General features: G+C 44.4%; 1 protein-coding gene across 2 annotated transcripts in view; it reads left to right on the top strand.

The window, feature by feature from the left end:
* The first annotated feature begins 18182 nt into the window (after positions 1-18182).
* Positions 18183-23405, top strand: part of LOC122539346 (protocadherin-10-like) — a 56485-nt gene continuing 51262 nt past the window's right edge. For both annotated transcript variants that reach the window (XM_043674089.1, XM_043674090.1), the window contains exon 1: positions 18183-22687. In XM_043674089.1, coding sequence (XP_043530024.1) covers positions 20216-22687 — 2472 coding nt within the window. In that variant the 5' untranslated portion in view covers positions 18183-20215. The remainder of the gene's footprint in view (positions 22688-23405) is intronic.

Genomic DNA, 23405 nt, shown 5'->3' with positions numbered 1-23405 from the left:
AAAACTATTAGAGAATATATAAGACCATAAGACATAGGAGCAGAAATTAGATCATTCAGCCTATCCAGTCTGCTCCACCATACAATTATGGCTGATACATTTTTCAACCGCACTGTCCCACTTTCTCACCTTTGATCCCCTTCACAATCAAGGATCTATCAATAGCTGTCTTAAATATATTCTATGGCCTAGTCTCCACAACTTTCATTGGCAATGTATTCCATAGATTCTCCACTCTCTGGCTGAAGAAGTGTCACCTCATCTCTGTTCTAAATGGTGTTCCCTTGCTCTAAAGCTGTGCCCTCAGGTCCTAGCTTCTCATGCTAATGGAAACTTCTTCCCAATGTCCACTTGTCCAAGGAAATTCAGTATTCTGTAAGTTTCAATTAGATCCCCCGAATCCTTCTAAATTCCATTGAGTATAGACCCAAAGTTCTTCATACCTTAGTCCTTTCATTCCTGGGATCATTCCGATGGACTTCCTGTGGATGCGCTCCAGAGCCAGTATACCCTTCCTGAGGTATAGGGCTCAAAATTGCTCACAATACTCTAAATGTGGTCTGACCAGAGCCTTATAAAGCCTTGGTGACCTTATAGAGGTTTACAAAATTATGAGGGGCATGGATAGAGTAAATAGACAAAGTCTTTTCCCTGCGGTCGGTGAGTCCAGACCAATAGGACATAGGTTTAGGGTGAGAGGGGAAAGATATAAAAGACACCTGAGAGGCAACTTTTTCACACAGAGGATGGTACGTGTATGGAATGAGTGCCAGAGGAAGTGGTGGAGGCTGGTACAATTGCAACATTTAAAAGGCATTTGGATGGGTATATGAATAGGAAAGGTTTGGGGGGTATTGGCCGAGTGCTGGCAGATGGGACTAGGTTGGGTTGGGATATCTGATCAGCATGGACGGGTTGGACAGAAGGGTCTGTTTTTGTGCTGTACATCTTTATGACTCTATGACTTTCAAATAAATGTCAACATTGTATTTACCTTCCTAACTATCAACTCAACCTGCAAGTGTACCTGAAGAGAAACCTGGACTATGATTCCTAAATACTTTTGCACTTCAGATTTCTGAATTTTCTCCCTATTTAGAAAACAGTCTATGCCTCTTCCTAGTTGAGAGTGTGGTGCTGGAAAAGCATGGCAGGTCAGGCATCATCCGAGGAGCAGGAGAATTGACATTTTGGGCAAAAGCCCTTCAGCAGAATTCACCACAATTCCTTCATCTAGATCACTAATACATAAAATGAAAGATTGTGGTCCCAACACTGATTTTTGCAGAACACCACTAGTCACTGGCTACACCTTGACACCTTTTTATCTCTACTCTCTGCTTTCTGCCAGACAGCCAATCTTTTATCCATGCTTGTAACTTGCTTGTAAAAACCATGCACCCTTATCTTACTCAGGAGCCTCCTCTGCAGCACCTTGTCGAAGGAACTAGAACAGAGGGCAGAGCTTGAGAGTGAAGATGTGTCCCTTTATAATGAGATGAGGAGAAATTTCTTCAGCCTGAGGAACTCATTGTCACAGAAGGCTGTGGAGGCCAAGTCATTGGGTGTCTTTAAGGCAGAGCTATATTTATGTTTGTGATTACTAGGAGGATTGGTGGTTATTGGGAGAAGACAAGAGAGTGGGATCAAGAAATACATCAGCCATGATCGAATGGCAGAACAGACTTAGGGTCATAGAACTGTAAAGCACAAACAGACCCTTGGATCCAACTCATCCATGCTGACTGGATATCCTAGCCTAATCTAGTCATCCCATTTGCCAGCACTTGGCCCATATCCCTCTAAACCCTTCCTATTCATGTACCCACCCAGATGCCTTTGAAATGTTGCAATTGTACCAGCTTCCACCACTTCCTCTGGCAGCTCATTCCATACATGCACCACCCTCTGTGTGAAAAAGTTGACCTTAGGTCCGTTTAAATGCTTTTTCTCTCACCCTAAATCTATGCACTCTGGACTCCCCACCTCATGAAAAAGACTTTATCTATTTACCCTATCCATGCCCTATTTTTGGGCCAAATGCCCTAATTCTGCCCCATACATCTTATGACCTATAAGATGTCATAAGATGTATGAAATCATCCATTTCTATAGTCTCATTGTTTGACTGTAAAGTCACAATGGAGAAAAATGTTGTATGTTCAATCACAGACTAAAGCTGGTCATATGTAGTTAAGGATGTAGGCTTGCTCACTGAGCTGGAAGTTTTGGTTTCAGATGTTTCATCACCATACTAGTTAACATCATTAGTGAGTCTCTAGATGAAGCACTGGTGGTCTGGCCTGCTTTTTAAACTTTGGTTAAACACATGAATAAAAAGTGAGCCATACCAGGAGTGTGTCATCCAGAGGCTCACTGATTATATTACCTAGTATGGAGACAAATGGTCGGAAAATGAACCTTCCAGCTCAACCAGCAAAACTACATCCAGAACCTCAACCTGAGCTACAAATCTTCCCAAACTCGCTAATATATGGTTAAATCAAACACATTTTGGATGTTTTCACTGATATGCGGATAATAGTTGGAACTCTAGTGAGGCGGAGTAAACAAAATGTGAACTTTTAGTTAATATTGAGTTTATCTACGTCAGTTCTTTCTGAAAGTCGGAATGACTAAGAGCACTTTTACTCAGTCAAAACCAAAGGAAGTCTGAAGCAGATTCAATGAAGTGTGGCTTGGAAGGGTCACAGGTGAACTCGCACAAACTGTGGTTGTTACAAAGAAATTGCATTTCATTCCCATTCAGAAAAATTCCGATCAAAGCATAAACTGCTCTCCCGCCTAACTTTCCAATTACTCAACGCGCTACTCTGGCAGCGCGGCGCACGCTAATCAATCGTTTTACTGTTCGCTTAACAGCAATGTGCTAAGTTAATCAAAAGTTTGACCGAGCAGCCAAACTGCGTCGTGTGAGACAAAGGCATCAACTTTAAAGTCCCGTCTCTGGTCTGCAATGAATTCAGCAGGGAGTGCGCCGAGCCCAGCAGCGTATCTCAAAGAGTGTAACAAAAATACTCTGGACGTTGGAAATCTGAAATCAAACCTAACAGGTTGGAAATGCTCAGCAAGTCTGTGGAGGAAGAAACTGAGTTAACCATTCAGATTAATTGTCATTCATCAAAACTTCACAAAGATAGTGAAGAGGGAAGAAAGAATAAAGGAGAGGTCTTTGAAAGGCATCAGTGATGAAAGGACAAAGCGATAATGGTGCCAATTAATAAATGCAATAATTAAAATCAGTAGCAGCAACAGGTTTCCGAGAGAAGCAGTGTACATGATTTGAAATTGGTGAAGACAATGTTGAACTTAGAAGGCTGTGGAGTGTCTCATTAAAGATGAAATATTGTGTTGCAGAGCCACAACTTGGGCGTCACCCTTGAGATTGAGAGACATTCAGCTCCCAAATGATGTGCGAGGCAGTCAAAGCACGTTCTTGGGTGGGTTATGCCGGCGTGTTCTTTCCTGGAACAGATCACCAGCTGCTATATCTTCAGCGGCGCCACTCCAAGTCAAGCATGACTGACCAAGAGACACTTCTGCTTTTCGCACCTCCAGTTGGCTTTTTGAAAGGATCTTGCAGCGGATAATCAAATAATTTTGACCCCATTATGAATATATCTACCGTGGTCATCAAGTACTGAAGTTAGACTTTAACGCAGGGCTTTTAGTTCAGAGTAAAATAGTGCACAGGTTCTCCTTACTTCTAATTTTACTCAATTTCAAAACTTACCCACGTGTTTGATGTGAGATATAACAAATAAGATTTACAATTTCGGCAGATAGATATCAATTAACCAAACGCTTAGTCAAAGTGGCTGATGTTAAGGAAGAGAGATAGGCAGATGGTTACTCGGGGTCTACTACCTCTAAACTCCAGAATTCAACACCTCCCCATCTGAAGTGTGATGCTGCTGCTCCTTATCTGTCCTTGGTTTGTTTTGGAGAAGGGTGTTAAGGGAGAGGTACAGAAATGTCTGAACTGGGTACTTTACAAATGGCTAACAGATGCAGACTAAGATCAGAAAAGGCTTTCTGTATATTTTTAAAAACTTGTGCAATGACAGGGGAGTGGCCAGGTCTCCCAGTTCAGGGTTTTTTTTCTAGTTTTGGGTTAGTTTTAGCTGAGGACCCAAAGAAACAGCTCCATTCTGATCCTCTCTCTTTCTCTATCTCTGACATCTGACTCCTGTAAGAACCTGTGTTTGAATTTACCTTTTTTTTTACCAAGGGGTGTGTTTATAAGATATTGCAGGAAATCAGAACAGCTCTTAGTTAAGCTGCGTTTTCGTGTCGGTTGGGTTTTCAAATAGTTATGTTATTCTAAATTCAGTTTTCTTTCACTCCTGTGTAAATAAATTCTGTTTTGTTTAAAACCAAGTGGTTTGACTAGCTGCTGGAATATTCACCTTATATCTGCTTAAAACAACCAGAATAGTTAGGGACTGGGCTACCTTCTTGAAATGTCTTGAGGTGGTCTGGCCTGGTCCCTAACAGAAAGCACAGCTGCCAATGGTGACATGGTGGAAATCGGGGGTACGGAAGAGGCAAAATTGAAGGACAGTAAAGGTAGGCCAGAGGAAGCCCAGAGAACAATGTGAACGGAAGAATGTAAACGTTACCTGACCAACTGCCTTATCAATTGTGAAGGAGCTCCAATTGGACTCACTACTAGGAAGCTCAAAACTAAAATGGCTTTTCATGGAATTCGTCGTCTAACTACTGGCTATGTAAAACCCAATTGTATGGTTAAAAACCCAATGGAGTGGGATTGTGTTGTCCCATAATTCACCAGTCTCCCTGCACTCTTGGAGCACATGAGAACAATCATCATTTACAGAGCAATGTCCATGCTCTCGCCAATAATGAAATTATAGAGAAAGAATTTCCGTTTGCATAGCACCTTCACGACCTTGTGATGTCCCAAGTTGCTTTATAGCTAATTAAATATTACTGTAGCGTATTCACAGTCATAATTTTGCAAACACAGCACAAAACCGTATTTTGCACAGTAAGCTTTCACAAATATGCATGTGATCCAGACTTAGACTTTGTGGTCAGCAGCAAAACAGTGACATTCAGACTTTGAAGAATGTTGCTCATAAAGATTAATGGATCTCTCTGACATGGACTTTCCTTTGTGCAGTTTACGTCCTGCTGCAGTCGAGTGGGAACTTCAGGAAAGAAATTCGCCAAACCTCTCATCAATTCTACCAGCAAGTAAAATTTCAAGTCATCACGCCAGCCGCACATCATTCAAATCAGTGTTGGCATTCACTGCTAAACCCCTGTCTGTCTCAAGTGGAGTAAGTATTTTAGTGAAGGTCTGCTTTGCTGAGGAGGTCGCCAATATTAAAAAGTAAAACGTGAATGAACGAAGAAAACAATGTTTAAACATAAATCTACGATTTTTAGGATGACCGTCTATCACTTTAGTTTTGTCTGATTATGTTGGGATAAACACCTTGGCACGTTTTGCTGCATTAAAAGCGCTACATAAATGAAGGTATTGTTGATCTTTAATCGACGCATTATAGAATGACATAGCTCTCAGACAAAGAATGGGAGCGTTTTGTGGCAGGGAAACAGGTGAAACGCCTCACTGTCTAGCATATAAAAGCTGGCTACTCTATCGTCAATGCTAATAGACGGTGAGCGAATCTGTTAGCTGGGGTTTGACCTTAAACGCTCCTTTGAAAATTAATTTAAACGGCACTTGTGAATAATGACTGGAACATTTGTTAGTTATTATTCGGTTGTCGTCATTCTGCTGCGGCCCAGAGGGAATTTGGCAATGGTTGCAAGTGTGAAACACCATTTCAGAGGACCCGCGTCTGAATCCAGAAGACGAGACCAAGCACTTAACTCCCATGCTATCTTGGTCTCGCAAGAATTGAAACAATGAGATCAGTGTCCTACCATTACAATGAAAATAGTGATGACCAGATCAACTTTTACAGCCATTGGTAGTTGTAAGATCACCTCCTGAGATTCCTCTTATTTGCCAACAGCGCAGACGTCTTTCCATGGCCGAGATTATTGTGCTGGGCTATTCAATGCATTTAGAAGCTGTTACTATAGTCCTATTCTGTCAGAATTCCCATTTTCCAATGTTGCGGTTTCAACTGAATCTCAGTACATTATTCTGCAGCATCAGTCGGAGAAGCGTCAGCAGTAATAACAGTTTGTTATTCTGAATGTAAGGAGGCTGGAACTGTTTTTTTTTAATCAGAAAATGGGGTTGGACTTGGATTACCAGAATGCTCTAACCTTTTCATGGGAACGCTTGATGACATGCCTAATGCCCCCGTGAATGCTCCGCCTGTCATTTGATGCATATCCTCATTGGTTTTCACAGGTTTCTCCGTGAATGTGCAAATTGTCTGTCTTCCCCCAATTGTATCTCCATGGCCTTGTCTCACATTGTCTCTTGAAATTTCTATAGGAACTCTATTTTCCCATCTTATCCCATCTATCTGTGCAATCACCTCTGTCCCCTTTACTGTAGCATATATCATGGAACGTCCAGTTGACTACAGCTCATTCCTAAAAATACGCTTTCTGATCTTCTCATTTCTGCACCTCACTCCATCCTCAAAATCTATTTCAGCAACTCAGATTTTGACTACAGTCGAGGCGGGAGCGAGAGGATGGCGTGAGGTCTCAACAGTGACTGTAGACCCTATAACGTCTCATGGCAAAGAAACATCCTGCTGGTTATCTCCTACTGCACTCCTGCCTGTCCTCTCCACTATCACCGGATGTACTCTTCCATGCTAAACACCAATTGGACGAAGCACTAATGGTGACAATGATAGAGAATTTATTCTGGGCGGGATACTTCAATGCTCATTGCCAAGACTCTCTCTGTAGCACCACAGCCAACTGTGCTGGCCGAATCCTAAATTAAGTAGCTGCTAAATTGGGGCTGCAGCAGTTTCTGAGGGAGGTAAAGGGGAAACATGTACTTGAACTTATTCCCATTAGTCTACGAACTCAATAGGTGAAGTTATCCATGATAATAACAGCCAAATCCATTCCTTGTGGTGACGAAGTGCTGCCTTCACGTTGAGGATACCTTCTATCTATTCCAGGAACAGCGATGTATTGAATGGGGTTGATTTCAAACAAATTTTGCAACTGAAAACTTAGTATCCATGAGGTGCCATAGGTTATTAGCAACAGCGGAGCGGCAGTCACCAAAATCTATAAACTCATAGCCTGGCATACATCTCACTGCCAATTTAATTCACTCCATGTGAGATCAATAAATGGTTGAAGCTGTTAGATATAGCAAAGACTATGGGCCCAGATGACGTTCCAGCAATCCTGATTAACAGTTATGCTCCAGAACTAATTGCATATAGAGTCATAGAGATGTACAGCACAGAAACAGATGCTTCAATCCAACTAGTCCATGCCAAACAGATATCCTAAATTAATCTAGTTTCATTTGCCAGCATTTGGCACAAATCCCTCTAAATTCTTCCTATTCTTATTCCTATCTAGATATCTTATAATGTTGTAATTGTACCAGCCTCTGCCACCTCCCCTGGCAGCTCATTCCATGCATGCATCACCCTCCGTATGAAAACATTGTCCCTTAGGTCCCTTTTCAACTGTTCCCTTCTCACTATAAACCCATGCCCTCTAGTTTTGAACACTCCTACCCTGGGAAAAATAACTTGGCTATTCACTCTATCCATGCTCCTCGTGATTTTATAAACCTTTATTTGGTCACCCTTAGTCTCCCATGCTTCAGGGAAAATGGGCCCAGTCTGTTCAGCCTCTCCATATAGCTTGCATCCTCCAACCCTGGCAACATCCTTGAAAATCTTTTCTTAACTGTTTCAAGTTTTATGACATCTTTTGTATAGCAGGGAGACCAGAATTGAATGTAGTATTCTGAAAGTGGCCTAACCAATACCGTCTACAGCAACAACATGACCTCCCAACTACTACATTCAGTGTCCTGGTGAATAAACCAAATATATACTAAAAAAAACCAAATGCCTTCTTCACTAACCTGTCTACCTGCAACTCCAGTTTCAAGGATCTATGGATCTATACCCCAAGGTCTCTTTATTCAGCAACATTCCCCAGGGCCTCACCATAAGTATATTAGTCCTGTCCTGACTTGCCTTAACAAAATGCATCTGCCACTCCTCAGCCCATTGGCCCATCTGATCAAGATCCCATTGTACTCTGAGATAACATTCTTGGCTATCCACTGGTGTCATCTGCAAACTTACTAACCATACCTTCTATGTTCACACCTAAATCATTTATAATAAATGACAAAAAACAATGGATCCAAAGCTGATTGTCGCTATACATTGCTGGTCACTGGGAAGCAAGCTTCCAACATGACCCTCTGTCTCCTACCTTCAAGTTAATTTTGTATCCAAATGCCTATCTCTCTCTTTCTCTCCCAATTCCATGTGATCTAACCTTGCCATCGAGTCTACCATGCAAGATTTGTCTAACAGTTTGCTGAAGTCCATATAAACAATATCCACCATTCTGCCTTCATCAATCTTTTGTCATTTTTTTAAAAAAGCTTAATCAAGTTAGTGAGACATGATTTCCCATGCACAAAGATGTGTTGGCGATCCTAGTAAGAATTTGTCTTTCGAAATAGATGTAAATCCTGCCCTTCACAGTGTATTGTTCCAATACATTGATAACACTGACATTTACCTACCAATATGGGAAATTGCAAGGTATGCCCTGCCCATAAAGAGCAGGATCAAACCAGCTTGACTATTGCTATCAAGTTGGATGTACTCAACAAAAATGTGCTCATTGATGCCCAATTTGTGTTCCACAAGTCCCACAATCAGCTCTTGGCCTTTATACAAGCCTGGTCCAAAAGTTGCTCTAAAATCTGAACTCGAAATCTTAACTTCGGGTGACTGCCCTGGACAACATCTTACCAAATGTGGCACCCAACATTCTGAGGATTACCATTGACCAGAAATTGGAATAGACAAACATATAAATACCTTGCCTTTTTTAAAAAAATAAAGGCATAGCCAGGAATTCTGTGGCAATTACCTCGCTTCCTAACTTCTTACATCCTGTCCACTATCTACAAGGCACAAGTCAGGAATGTGGTGCAATATTCTCCATTTGCTGGGGTCAGTGCAGATTTACCATCACTCAAGAAATGCAAACTATCTGGCACAATGCAAACAGTTTGAATGGCACACCAACTATAAAGTTCAACATTCGCTTGATGCAAAATGGCAGCAATGTACCGTCTACAAGATGCATTGCAACATCTCACCAAGACTCCTTCCAAATCTGCTATCTCTACCACTGAGCAGGACAAGAGCAGCAGATTCATGAAAGCACCATGACCTCCAAGATCCCCTTCCTTGTCACAGAAGGTCTAGAATTGAAACTGTTCCTACACTGTTATTGGGTCAAAATCTTAGAACTTCCTCCATAACAGAATTGCAGATGTCTTCACACCACTTGGGACTCCAGCAGTCATCTGGATGGATATATGAATAGGAATAGTTTAGAGGGATATGGGCCAAGTGCAAGTAAGTGGGACTAGATTAATTTAAGATAGCTGGTTCGCATGGACCGGTTGGACCGAAAAGTTTGTTTCTCAGCTGTACATCTTTATGTCTCTATGGTTCTAAGACTTCCTCGAGAGCAATTACGGATGTACAATAAAGGTTGGCCATTAGCCCTGAATGAAAAAGGATTTTGAAGCGAACATCATTTGCCCCGCACTTGTGGAGTGAAGCACAATGTACTACATATTTAATCAACAGTGCTTTGTAAATGTAAGATGTTGTAATGTTTGGCACAAGCGCCTGTAATTCGGACTTGCTTCCAAGCAGCCACTGCCATCCATCGGTGGCCCGGCGTCAAGAAGGTTCAATAACCACCTCGGTATGATTCCAATTCATTGCCGAATCGTGGCGCAGCTCTCCATCAGCCCCTCTCCCCTCGTCACGGCTCAGGTGAAAAAAAAATGTTAAAAACTGAAAGAACTGCGGAAATAAAAAAAAACTGAAATTGCTGGAAAAGATCAGCGGGTCTGGCAGCATCTGTGGAGAGAAATCAGAGTTAAGGTTTCGGATCTGGTGACCCTTCCTCAGAACTGAGAACTTCCTCAGAGCCTTCAACAGTGTTGTTATTCTGAACGCAGCTAATACTGTATAAGGATTAGCATTGGCGGGAGAGGGGTGCCCTCTCGCTGAGTTGATGCTGGCATTGCCGTTTAGGATAAGGTAAAAGCTAAAATAAGTCTGACTGGTGATTCGGCTCAGGATTCAGGCAAAATATGGAAATAACAACCGCCTTGCCGTTAGCTTTTGGGTTAGGGTTGGCGAATATAGTGCGCGGTTTTGACAGAAGTTAGGAATTTAAACTTTACGGAAAGAGGTAATAAGAGTTTTGCCATGGGCTAGGCCTTTTGAAATAACGGCGGAGAAGCGACGAATCTCCACGGAAATTCACCGCAACCAGGCGGACAGACCTCTGTAGGCTTCTCCTCCTGTCACTTGTCAATAATACCGCTAAGGTATCCTTCCGAATATTGACGCAAAAAGCAAAAATCCCAGCTCTGCCTACTGTATAGAATGCAGAATGCCCAGCCTATCGGGCGCTGAATTTGAGTCAAACGGAAGACATTTCTCCGCGGGGAGACTCATGGTGGCGCTTCGGAGTCAGATAGGAGCCAAACGTGGAGCAGTTTCAATTCTGCAAAGCTGGCATTGAAACAGCAATGACAGTGTATTAGAGCCCTTTTCTGTGCCCCATAGGGCAGACCCGTGGCATCGATTAACTTTGGAAAGTGTCGGATTGTTTTAAACCCCTCTCCCCCCCCCCCCCTCAGTTAAACTGTGACGGCTTGAAACTGAGACAAGCTGTTTGCAAAAGCAACACCAAAATCTGTGCCGCAATAGCGTGTGTCCAATAACTGTGCACTTCCCACGGACTTAATTGGAGGACGTGTGGCATCCTGTGGGAGATGTTGCTTAACACAGCTTGATTGATTTCTTGGACGCCACCTTGTAAAAATGATATCAGCCGCTTTCCTATCATGCACAGGACAGCGACGGTAATAAATCATCTCAGTTTTGCTGTTTACCACATTTTTAAATACCTAGAGATTTGCGAGAAATTCCAATGGAAGGTATTCTGCTGCACGCCACACTTTACAGATAGTTACACGATTACTCTTTGAAATATTTATCACAGTGCATTTTTTTTAAGGTCTGAGCAATTTGAAGTTCGGCCCGGTTCTTTTTTCCATTCGATCCTGCTCATAGATCTGGCTGTCCACACACTCAAGAATCGGGGCTTCAAATTTAACACATTTCAAACAAATGTGATTATGTCCGCTGTTGATCATTCCGTTTTATAGAGTCATAGAGATGTACAGCATCGGTCCAATCCGTCCAACCCGACCAGATATCCCAACCCAATCTAGTCCCACCTACCAGCACCCGGCCCATATCCCTCCAAACCCTTCCTTTTCATACACCTATCCAAATACTTCTTAAATGTTGCAATTGTACCAGCCTCCATCAATTCCTCTGGCAGCTCACTCCATACACGTACCACCCTCTGGGTGATAGGGTATGGATCCAAATAGTGCAGGCAGAAAATGCCAGAAGTACTCAGCATGACTGGGTGACATCTGCAAAGGCAGAAAAGGAACTAATATTTCTTGACTGTTGTCTTCACAGATGCTGCTCAACCTGCTAAGTATATCCAGCATTTTTAAAAATTTCAGATTGCCAGCATAGGCGGCATCTTGCTTTTAAAATGCCATCCTTTTCCTCCCTCGAATTTTCTCATGGCATCACTTTCCATATCTGTGAAATTTTCATCAGGTCTACAGTCCTCCGAGAACTCTGCACTCCCCCAATCTACTTTCTTACACTGCTCCGTACTTTCTTACTCGCTATGTCTTCCCTGTCCAGCTGACTGGGGCTGGTATTCCCCCTTTTCACTGTTAGTCGCCTTTAAAAGCCAACTGTTGCTCACTTGGCTTAACATCTTCTTGCTTGACTGTGCATCAAATTTGTTTTATAATCTCCTTTTGAAGGCCTGGGGATTATTTAAAGGATTGTGGGTATGGGCTTCACCAGTATTTATTGCCAGTTTTTGTTGCTCATCCCTCCACTCCTCAACTGAGAGACATCTTAGATCATTTCAGAAGCCAGTTTAGAGCCAACCATATTACTAGGAAATTCGAGTCACTTGCAGACCAGACCAGATAACGATAACAGATTACCATCCCTGAAGGACATTAATGAAGCGACTGGATTTTCACAGTAGTTGATAGCAGTTGCACAGTCATTTTTGGAGATGAGCTTTATAAAGAAAATTAAATTCATTGAATTTAGTCTATTGTGATCAAAGCTCTGCATGAAAGTAAACTAACATCATGGTAACAGTAATGCTAGTTTCTTTTTCTACAATGGTGCATGCATTTGCCAAGTTTATTTCAAAATATTGTGTAAATTTGAGTTCCAAAATCTTAAGGACATACGTGTGTGTCTTTGTGTGAAGAGAACATTTCTCTTTCTTTCATATTAAGACAGGTGGAAATGAGGTGTAGTTCCCTCAGAGTTTCAAAATCCCACTAATTTGTGATTGTTTAACTGTAAATTCCAAGCCATTAATATAATCCATGGTCAGTATGTGTTTTAACTTAATCATTCAACTGTAAAAATCTGTAAACAGTAACAGTTCAATGACTGCTTTCATGACTAGACATTGCTCTTGCTATGTTGCACCAGGAGCTTATAAAAGGCACATTGGAAGCAGTATTGGGACAAGACGTTATGTTTTGTTTTAATCCTTCAGGGTTGAGAGCATTTCTTCCCCATCCCTAATGCCCTGAAACTGAGATGGAGGTAAGCATCAAGCGCATCACTCTGGGTTTGGCCGAGCAAGCAGGAATGGCAGATTTACCTTCCTAAAGAGGGCACAAGTGAGCCAGGTGCTTGTCCTCACCTCTAGAACATTATGTTCCAGATTTATTTGCTGAATTTGAACTCCATCAGCTGCAGTAGTGGAATTTGAATCCATGTATTCAGAGCATTAGAAAGTTCAATGCAATTAGTACAAATCCACCATCTCTCATCAAAGGGACTCCGAAGAGAATAGATCTTAGAAACACTTAATAGAACTATCATGGATTTATCTCAAGAATAGAACACCTTAAGCATATAGTTATACACTGAGATTTTCATCTAGACAGCTAATTGTCATGTTAAAAATGGTTTGACATTGATGTTCAAATATGAAATCACTTTTCTTATATTTTAATTTGGTGGCATTCTTAACTGGCACAAGAAGTTTCCCTTCAAGATGAGCTTCTGACAAACATTTTATGACATGGAGTTTTCTTAAAGCCATCTACTAAAAATGACAAATAATTTGCAAACTCATTGCAGAAAACAACATTTAAGTAATATAAAATAAATCACCTGAGATTCAAGTTTTTTGGCTGCAATTGAACTGCAAATACCAACAGCAGACTAACAGCTGTGAAACGTGATGAGCTGTTGCTCAAATCATTTACTAGCTGTACACATCCATCGAGGTGCAGCCAGGTAATTGACAAAGGAGATCTGGTTCTTCCGGATGCTAGTTTTTTCTTTATGCAAAGACAGCTAAAGTATTCCTTTCCCAATAACATTAAACATATTGCACATAAATGCTAAAAAAAAGTGCAATTCCAATCAAAGCAGAAGATAAAATATCACTTTTGCTTCATTGAGCATCTGAGGCCTCTTGGCATTGATCTGAAAACAGTACTGTAATGCTAGATTGTTATAGAATACATTATTTACAGTAATACCAAATGTCAAAATAGATCAACCATGTGCTATATAATTTTGGAATGGAATTGAATAGCATACCCTAATTTAGGTGACATCATAAATCATACAAGGAGATTAATTTAAATAAATTATATCAATCATGGGAATCCTTGAGCTTACAATTTTTCATTTAATTCACTCACTGTAATTTAATATTTGGTGTAAATGAGCAATGTATAGTTCTTAATAATTTATTTTTCCTCATATTTACTTTGTTGCAGAGTTTCATTACTTTAGACTGAAGTTTGTGGTAAAATAAAGCAATCTTTTACAACACCTATAAATGTATATTTATTTGTAAAACAATATACAATGTAAAAATGCTAGAATGTCTCTACATTTTTTAAAGATGTTAATGGAGTGATGACTGATATACATAATAAAGTACCAGAAAAGTAATGATGAGTTTCAAGACCAACTCAATTGTGTACTATATGTATCAAGCTTAAGCATTGGCAAATAGTACATCAGATCATCTTGATAGCTCAATCGGTCATTTATTATTGTGGTAGAAAATGATAAACCAAGATTTGTGCAGTGCAACTGCCAAGATTAAAATGGAATAAGAGAGGAAGTTAAACAAATCAAGAGGTAGTTATGTGAGGCCAAGCATGAGTTTAAAGTGTCGTAGGCTGAAAAGATACCAAGAGAACAACATATTTCACACATTGCACAGAGTGTGGAAGAAACATGAAAGAAGTGAATCCCAAGATCAATGCAATGTGGGTTGAGCTTAGAAAATGACTAATGTCTAGAAAAGTAATGGCTAGTTTCTTTACTGACAGGAGACTATATGTCAGAACTACTGAAAGAGTTTCAACTACTGAAATAGTTTGGAAATTGTGGCTAAATGTGGACTTTGTAAAGTTAAACATCTTTGAAAGAGAAGATAAATCATCTGACACTTGATAATTCGATAAATATGCAATTTAAAAATCTTCCTTACTATTGGCATCAGGGCTTTTAACTGGAAAGGAAAACTACTTGTACAAGGGACTTGGAGATTTATAGAATGCAACGTAACAGACATTCATGAGTTAATAGGTTTATTTTTCATCAAAATATGACAAGTATATGATAATTCCCATATGAAAACAAAAATTAATCTGTGCTTGGATGTTTTCTCAAGCTCTTAATTAAAATATTAGATTTAATTGATTAGCTCAGTTAGCTAGCTAATGAGAGAGTGGTTCATCTTAAAGCCAACAGCATGAGTTCAGTCCCTAAACTGACTATGGTGGTTTATGGAGGCCTGCACCATCACCTAAACATGCTCTCAGCCAACTGTTTTTCTCTAATGGAGAATTGCTTCTTACCTCTAACTTTATGGAAGATTGCCATATAGTATTCCAATGGAATGTTGTGGCTCAAAGCAAAATGAGTACTGCTATTTTTCTCTTGCTGGTGCAAAGTGATTCTAAGCACACAACAATATGTAAGTAGCCATAGAATTGAGTATGGTAGCTACAGCATTAATTCTTCACTTTTACTGATGTGGACCTTTTTCCCCTGCATGATATATGATCTAGGAATTACTGGCAACATCAGTATGTGCTAGTATTTGTTTGCACTTTCTCATAATAGTTCATAGATCTGTCTACCACATGCTAGATTATGTTGAATAATGCATATTGGGAAATGGTCACAATGCAGTAAACTAATCAAACAGCTCGCATGAAGCCCAAGCAGTCTAGCACCATTGCTTCAAACCTCAATTAGATTATTGCCTTGAAACCATTCCATTGTGTCATAATGCTTCATTTTCTTTGGTGACTTTATACTGTTTCAATTCAAATTTCAGACAGTCACTGTCAGTGCTGAAAGTAACTATTTGTTCCTCTATTTTAGTAATTCACAGTGGAGTTCTTGAGAGTTGATGATTTTCACATGTTGATCATAAAGTGTACTTTTAAATGAATACTATGAAACTCAAAATTGTATACATTTCTATCATGTGTTAATTTATCACTGGTTATTTATCCTTGATGGTTTGATGCTGTGCCTGTTCTGTGGCCTTTTTATTATTTTACAAATCATAGGACTTTTCACATGGGCAACAACATTTTCACAATTAAACTTATTTTACCCTCTTCATTGTGTCATTGTTTTCAAAGGCACAGCTTCTTTGGTTTATTCCCTTTTATTCATTTGCCAGTGTATTTTTGTGCTTCCCACCCTCTAAATCACAGCACGCTGATTGCTGCCTTTAGTCCCTCCTCCCAAATTCTTTTTCCCAAAGTATATTCACTCTGTCCCTTCAAATTGCTTTTATATCCTGCCCTTCCAAGTACTGAAAGATATCTATGCTAAAATTAAGATTGATTCTTTGCCAAACACCCTGTTACATAAGATTTTGCCAAATACCCCACGCACAACCTTTATAATAAGGATCCAAATATTTTGTAGACCAAAGATGGATTGTGTTATAGAATATCCCATATTAAGTTACTTTTTCTGGTCTCCCACAACAGTCCTACTGTATGTTTGGATTTGGCAACTTAACAATAATCATACCCTATGATCAAGTCGGTGCAATTGACTAATGTCTATTTAGAATTGGGAGCAAAATTGTTAATGTTTTAGTTCTCCAATTTAGTCTTTGTAAATTGCGGAAACAAAAAGGAAGTGTGCATCTTTTTTCACCTGTGCTGAACTAGAGCTACCTTCTTGATGGCAGTGTACTGTTTTTCGAATGATTCATGTTGTGTTTCAGGAATTCTTGTAGATTTAAATGAAAAAGAATACTGGAATTTATTCTAAGACAAACAAATTTAACTTCTAACAGATGATAAATGAACTATTAGTCGGGATTTGCAGTCATGTTTTTGATATCAGGATCCAAGAAAATTGTGCCACCTTGGCACTTGCACACTTTCTCACAAAAATCAACTGCACTTCTACCTCCTACCTGATGCCAATCGGCGGGATCAGACTTTTCATGCACGCTGTGAACCAAAATTTGTAATTTGGCAACACATTAACAAGACCTGGAAATTCTGGCTGCAAGATATGACAGGATTTCTTCAAATGCATGCCTCTCTGTAGATGGACTACGCGTGAAATTAACGAATAGTGAGAACAGGTCACATCAGAACTAGGGGACCGTTAATAATCGTCAATCGGCCATCATTTCTGCTCAGCTAACGAAGGGGAATCCTTACAATTCTTGCCGTGATGCTTTTGCAATGTTCTAGTGGCAATGCCCACCACTACACTTGCCAACCTCAGCTGGAAGATGCTGAAAAGAGCCGTCTGAATATGAACACTGGTCCTGACAACACTCTTCCTCTTGTGCATTATTTTGATTCTGAACACGCCAGTTGTAGAATGCAGCGAATGCACAAAGGAGGGAAGCTTCAAGCTTGGCACCACCAGGATCTGTAATCAGTAGCAAAATTTCGTCGATTCTGGTCACAAATGGAGTCTGAATCGCGGGCGTCAGTGCGAGAATGAACATTTCTGTTTTGGGCAGTTTTGGCTCGCTATTAAAATCATCTTGAAAAGTCAATCCAAATTATGCACGGGATACATCTATGTGTCTTTCCAGTGTCCCGCAGTTCACACATGCACACACACAAAAAGAGTACGTGCTATTACTGAACTGGCAGATAGGAGGCATGAATACCCAGCAGATCGCGGCACAGTCAGACATTCCACCGTGTGTCTGTCTCTGCCCCAGTGAGGACATGCTGATTCCAGCACTATCTTCTCCAATGAACGATTTCAACTAATTCTATAAAAGATAGTTGACAAGAACTCATTATGGGAGGGGTTTTGATGTAGTCGGAGAATAAAGGTCAATTAGTAAATATTCATTCAAAAAGAATGTCAGCTACAGAGCCATTGTAGTTGCTTTATGTATATACACAGACGCAAATAAAGGAAGATTAATTCTCTGATCAAGAAATTCAGACTCTATTTCCGACTGCGCCTGTAAAAGGAGCCAGGAGGCACGTATCGATTAGACGTGTACATTAATATTCTGATAGACCATAATCTACTTTTTATTGATCAAACCATTCTTTTATAAACTGTCCGAGCTCTTTGCATCTCATATGGGAGACTGAAATGAATTGAGGTTCTCTGAGTCCATGGAGCCCTCATCTCTTTCCCCTCACCCCCCACCCCCACACCCCCCACCCCTCCCCAACCCCCCGAAACCACCCCAACCTCTCCAAGGCGTTACTAGACGCCGGATTAAATATCTACAAAAAAATCGGTCTCTACCCGCAGCAGAAATAAGGGGAATGTCCATGTCACGAAAGAAAAAAAAATCAAGGCAAATCACACAGACAGCATCATCATTTGATTTTATTTATGAATTTCCATTTGTCATATGAACCGTGGCGTGCAAATTTTAAAAAAAATGTTACCCTGGCCCTCGCTCAATAAGAAACTGCGGCGATTGAATAGATCCTCAAGGCGACCTGCTCTTGGGCAGAGCCCGGCATCGTTCCGGACACGCCAAAGTCTCCTCTGCTGTCGCCCGGGTGAGCTTTGAGTATTGCACACTGAAACCCCAGCGCCCAGCTCAACTCCGGGCATTCCGGCTCTGCAGTTGACGCTGGAGCTGTTTCAGCGAGATGTGTTTTTACAAAAGCAAACAAAAACATTCATTCTCCCGGAGCGCAAATCCGGTGCCAAGTGGAGTGCCGAGTGCTTTCGGAATATCCTCCCTTCGTCTCTCTCGCAGCGAAATATCTCATTGCGGGGAATGTTGGTGTCAATATTAAACCCTCTGCTCCCTCAGTCATAACATTCCAGCTCATTAGCCAGTCGACGCGCCGCACAAAACTGTGAAGATGAATCTCATCCACCCCCTTCCATCGCAATCACAATGAGAAATAAAATCTTACAATTGTAAGCGGCACCCAGAGATTCACCGGTGTTAACACCGACTGTAGCCCCGTTAACGAAGCCCCATTCCTCATTCATTGATAGGTACGTCTCACCCGGCCGGAAACCCCGAGGAACTCAGCGGCACTCCGCAAGATGTCAGTCGGGGTGCGTTGGAGCAATAAAAGGGGGAAAAATCTTTAGATTGCGTTTGGATACATGTCTGGCGTTACGCAAAAATGTTGCAATTAAAGCGATGGGGCTCTTTCTGATGGGGCACGGCGATGTTTTGATACTGTATGTGTTAAATCGTGACCTGGGGAGGGATTCTTCATGGGATATATGTTACACATGCAAACAAAAATCCCGGCGCCACATCTCCGGTGAAAGTGTGGAACGTGTCACTGTTCCAGTTTGCTTCAATGGTGTATTGATTAATCCTGAATACTTGCAGGATTTTGAGTGGCTCCCCCCACCCCCGTACAGCTGCAGAAAAAAATCGCCCCCACAATGGTCAGTGCAGAAAAAAAAGTGCAGTTAGCGCAGAGACGGGGGTTAGACTCGGAGCAGCAAGCACTGTCCTTGCGCTTTGATCTGATCTGACTGGTATGGGCACCTGTATGAGTGCAGCCCACTGCAACTCTGGGCAAACCGATAGACTGGCACCTCCTTTGCCCGACAGTGGTGGCGTTTGTGGGGTGGGGGGGGTGGGGGAAGGAGGAGGTGGAGAGGAGACGGAGGAGGAGGGAATGGGGTGACCCCGCCCACCTCACCACCCATTGGGCGGCAGGCACCTGACGCACGGCCCATCGCCAGCCAATCGCAGCCAGCCGCTGAGCGTCTCCGGCAGCCATTGGCTGGTGCCCAGAGGGCGCTATGCAAAAGCAGAGAGCGCTGAGGCCGGGGAGCTGCAATCTGTCAGGAGAGAGAGAGAGAGGAGAGAAAGAGCAGGAATTGAACCACTGCAACCCGGGGCGGGGGGGTGGGGAGGACACACGGGCAGCTAGAGAACTGAAACAGGGTTGTGAGGGAAGGAGAGAAACAAGGGAGAAAGGGAAGGGGGGGAGGGCAGGGGAGAAAAAAAAACCCCAGTGAGATTCAGATTGGCGAGGGGAACTTCACAAAGTGTTTGATGAGAAACTCTGGACTCGATCGCCGTGTTTACGCCGAAGAGATGACCGGCCGCTATGTCAAAGGATTTGATAAGAAGCCAACCCGCCCTCGGGAATCTCTTCATCCAGGCCACTGCTGAATAGAGTGAGATCGAGAGGAGCAGCTCAGGAAGAGGAGACAGAAGTTTAGCTTTCCGATGCGATGCGCCTTCTTGGCTTTTTTGCGAGCGGCAAGAACAAAATGAGAGAGAGAGAAACCAAAGCTGGACAGCGCGCCAGGTCAATCACTAGAGGGATTTAAATAAAAAATCAGCTATATATTTAATCGCCGAAAGAAGATCCAAGAACCAAAGAAGTTGAAGAGGCGCAGGGCGGGCTGTGGACATGTTAGTGTGGTGTCTCCTGGTTTGCATCTGGTGGGACTCGGTCGCCTCTCAGATCCGCTACTCGGTGCCCGAGGAGCAGGAGCATGGCACCTTCGTGGGCAACATCGCCGAGGACTTGGGTCTGGACGTGACCAAGTTGGCGGCGCGCCGCTTCCAGACGGTGGCCAGCTCCCGGTCCCCTCACCTGGAGGTGAACCTGGAGAACGGCGTCCTGTTCGTCAACGAGAAGATCGACCGGGAGGAGCTGTGCAAGCAGAGCCCGAGCTGCCTGCTGCACCTCGAGGTCTTCCTGGAGAACCCGCTGGAGCTCTTCCGCGTCGAGATCGAGATCGTGGACATCAACGACAACGCCCCCGCCTTCCCGGAGGCCGACCTGACGGTGGAGATCTCCGAGAGCGCGTCGGCCGGCACCCGCCTGCCGCTGGAGAGCGCCTTCGACCCGGACGTGGGCAGCAACTCGCTGCGGACCTACCAGATCACCCCGAACGGCTACTTCGAGCTGGACGTGCAGACCCAAGGGGACGGGAACAAGTTCGCCGAGCTGGTGCTGGAGAAGCCGCTGGACCGGGAGCAGCAGGCGCTGCACCGGTATGTGCTGACCGCAGTAGACGGCGGCTTGCCCCAGCGGACCGGGACCGCCCTGCTCACCGTCAGGGTGCTGGACTCCAACGATAACGTGCCGGTGTTCGGCCAGCCGGTGTACACCGTCAGCCTGGAGGAGAACTCGCCTCCCGGCACGCTGCTGCTGCAGCTCAACGCCACCGATCGGGACGAGGGGAAGAACGGCGAGGTGGTCTACTCGTTCAGCAGCCACGTCTCGGCCCGGGTCAAGGAGCTGTTCAGCCTGGATCCCCGCACCGGCTGGTTGGAGGTGAAGGGGGACGTGGATTACGAGGAGAGCAGTTTGCACCAGCTGTACGTGCAAGCCAAGGACCTGGGCCCCAACGCGGTACCGGCTCACTGCAAGGTGCTGGTGCGGGTCACCGACGTGAACGACAACGCACCGGAGATCAGCTTCAGCACCGTGTCCGAGGCGGTGAGCGAGGCGGCGGCTCCGGGCACCGTGGTGGCTCTGCTCAGCGTCACCGACCGGGACTCGGGGGACAACGGGCAGCTGCACTGCGAGATCCTGGGCCAGGTGCCCTTCCAGCTCAAGTCCTCCTTCAAGAACTACTACACGGTGGTGACGGACGGGCCGCTGGACCGGGAGCACGGCGACTCGTACACCATCACGGTGCTGGCGCGGGACCGCGGCTCGCCCCCGCTGGCCTCCAGCAAGTCCATCAGGGTGCAGGTGGGCGACGAGAACGACAACGCGCCGCGGTTCTCCGAGGCTTCCTACGACGTGTATGTGAGCGAGAATAACGTGCCCGGGGCGTACATCTACGCGGTGAGCGCCGCTGACCCGGACCTGGGCCAGAACGCCTACATCTCCTACTCCATCCTGGAGTGTGACATCCAGGGCATGTCGGTGTTCACCTACGTCTCCATCAACTCGGAGAACGGCTACCTGTACGCGCTGCGCTCCTTCGACTATGAGCAGCTCAAGGAGTTCCGCTTCACCGTGCAAGCCCTGGACTCGGGCAGCCCGGCGCTGGGCTCCAACGCCACCGTCAACATCCTCATCGTGGACCAGAACGACAACGCGCCGTCCATCGTCTCCCCGGTGGCCCGCAACGGCAGCTCCCGGGAGCTGGTGCCCCGCTCCGCCGAGCCCGGTTACCTGGTGGTCCGCCTGGTGGCGGTGGACGCGGACGACGGCGAGAACGCCCGGCTGACCTTCTACATCGCCCGCGGCAACGAGCTCGGCCTCTTCCGCATGGACTGGCGGAGCGGCGAGCTGAAGACCGCCCGGCGCTTCCCCGCCGCCAGCGCCGCCCCGTACGAGCTCCTGATCGAGGTGAGGGACCACGGGCAGCCGCCGCTCTCCGCCACCGCCAGCGTCTTGGTGTTGGCGGTGGACAGCGCGGTCGAGCGGCCCGGGGAGAGGGGCAACCGAGCCGGCAGCCCCAAGGACAACGCGCTGGACCTGACCCTCATCCTGATCATCGCGCTGGGCTCGGTCTCCTTCGTCTTCCTGCTGGCCATGATCATGTTGGCCGTCCGCTGTCAGAAGGACAAGAAGCTGAACCTGTCCAGCTGCCTGGCCGGAGAGGGCTGTGCATGCTGCCGCCAGGCCAGGAACCGTAAGAAGAAGCTCAGCAAGTCAGACATCATGCTAGTGCAGACCAGCAACGCCAACGCCGCCCAGGTCTCGGTGGAGGAAGGTGGCTTCGGCCACCACAGCCAGAACTACTGCTACCAGGTCTGCCTGACCCCGGAGTCGGCCAAGACGGACCTCATGTTCCTGAAGCCCTGCAGCCCGTCCAGGAGCACGGACGCTGAGCACAACTCCTGTGGCGCTATCATCGCTGGCTACACGGACCAGCAGCCCGACATCATTTCCAATGGGAGTATATTATCCAACGAGGTAGGTGGTTACACCCGGTCTCAAATCCAACTTTCTCCCATTCTGCTCGTCTCCCCTCACCTTGCAACCGTAACTCCTTCCACATCCTCTCCTTTACAAGTCCACCTCGTTGCTGAAATCCTCCGTTTGCACCTCCCTGTGGGGCTGTCTTCACCTGAAATGTTGTCAAAGGCGATTAAAGTCACACCAGTTGATTCCCGTGATTTGGAGCCAACATCCAGTGACTTCTCGCCCTGTTTGAAGGGGGAAACGAAAGTCTTCTGGTCTTCTCGCCTGAACGGAAAACGGTCTGACGCTCCGTCCCATGGACCAGAGAGGGTCCACAGACACCGACTGTCCTGAAGTTGTTGCTCATTAGCCACTTCAGCTCTGACAGTGGCTCCCACACACTGCACACAGGTCACATTCTCCAACGGTGATTCTCAGGACCAGGAGAACTTACTATCAACATTCCCCAGTAAAATCAGTCCTAAAGGGTGTTCCAACATTTGACCTGCAAAATAAAAACCCTTACCCTCGTCCGTTGTAAAATGTTATCCAGTCTTGAGGCCGTGCCAAATGCAGCTCCGAAGTATTTGTCCAGTCATTAACAGGTCCGAGTGTCATATTAATAACTAAATTTCCTCATCGTGGTTATAGCTTTGAGCACAACTCGGCCGGATTCTTTCCTCGTGTTAATGTCGGTTCAGGTTGTCAACTTAATAAGTAACGATTATTG

This window comes from Chiloscyllium plagiosum, chromosome 32 (genome assembly GCF_004010195.1).
Source record: "Chiloscyllium plagiosum isolate BGI_BamShark_2017 chromosome 32, ASM401019v2, whole genome shotgun sequence".
Taxonomy (NCBI): domain Eukaryota; kingdom Metazoa; phylum Chordata; class Chondrichthyes; order Orectolobiformes; family Hemiscylliidae; genus Chiloscyllium; species Chiloscyllium plagiosum.
This window is presented reverse-complemented; position numbering and strand designations above follow the sequence as displayed.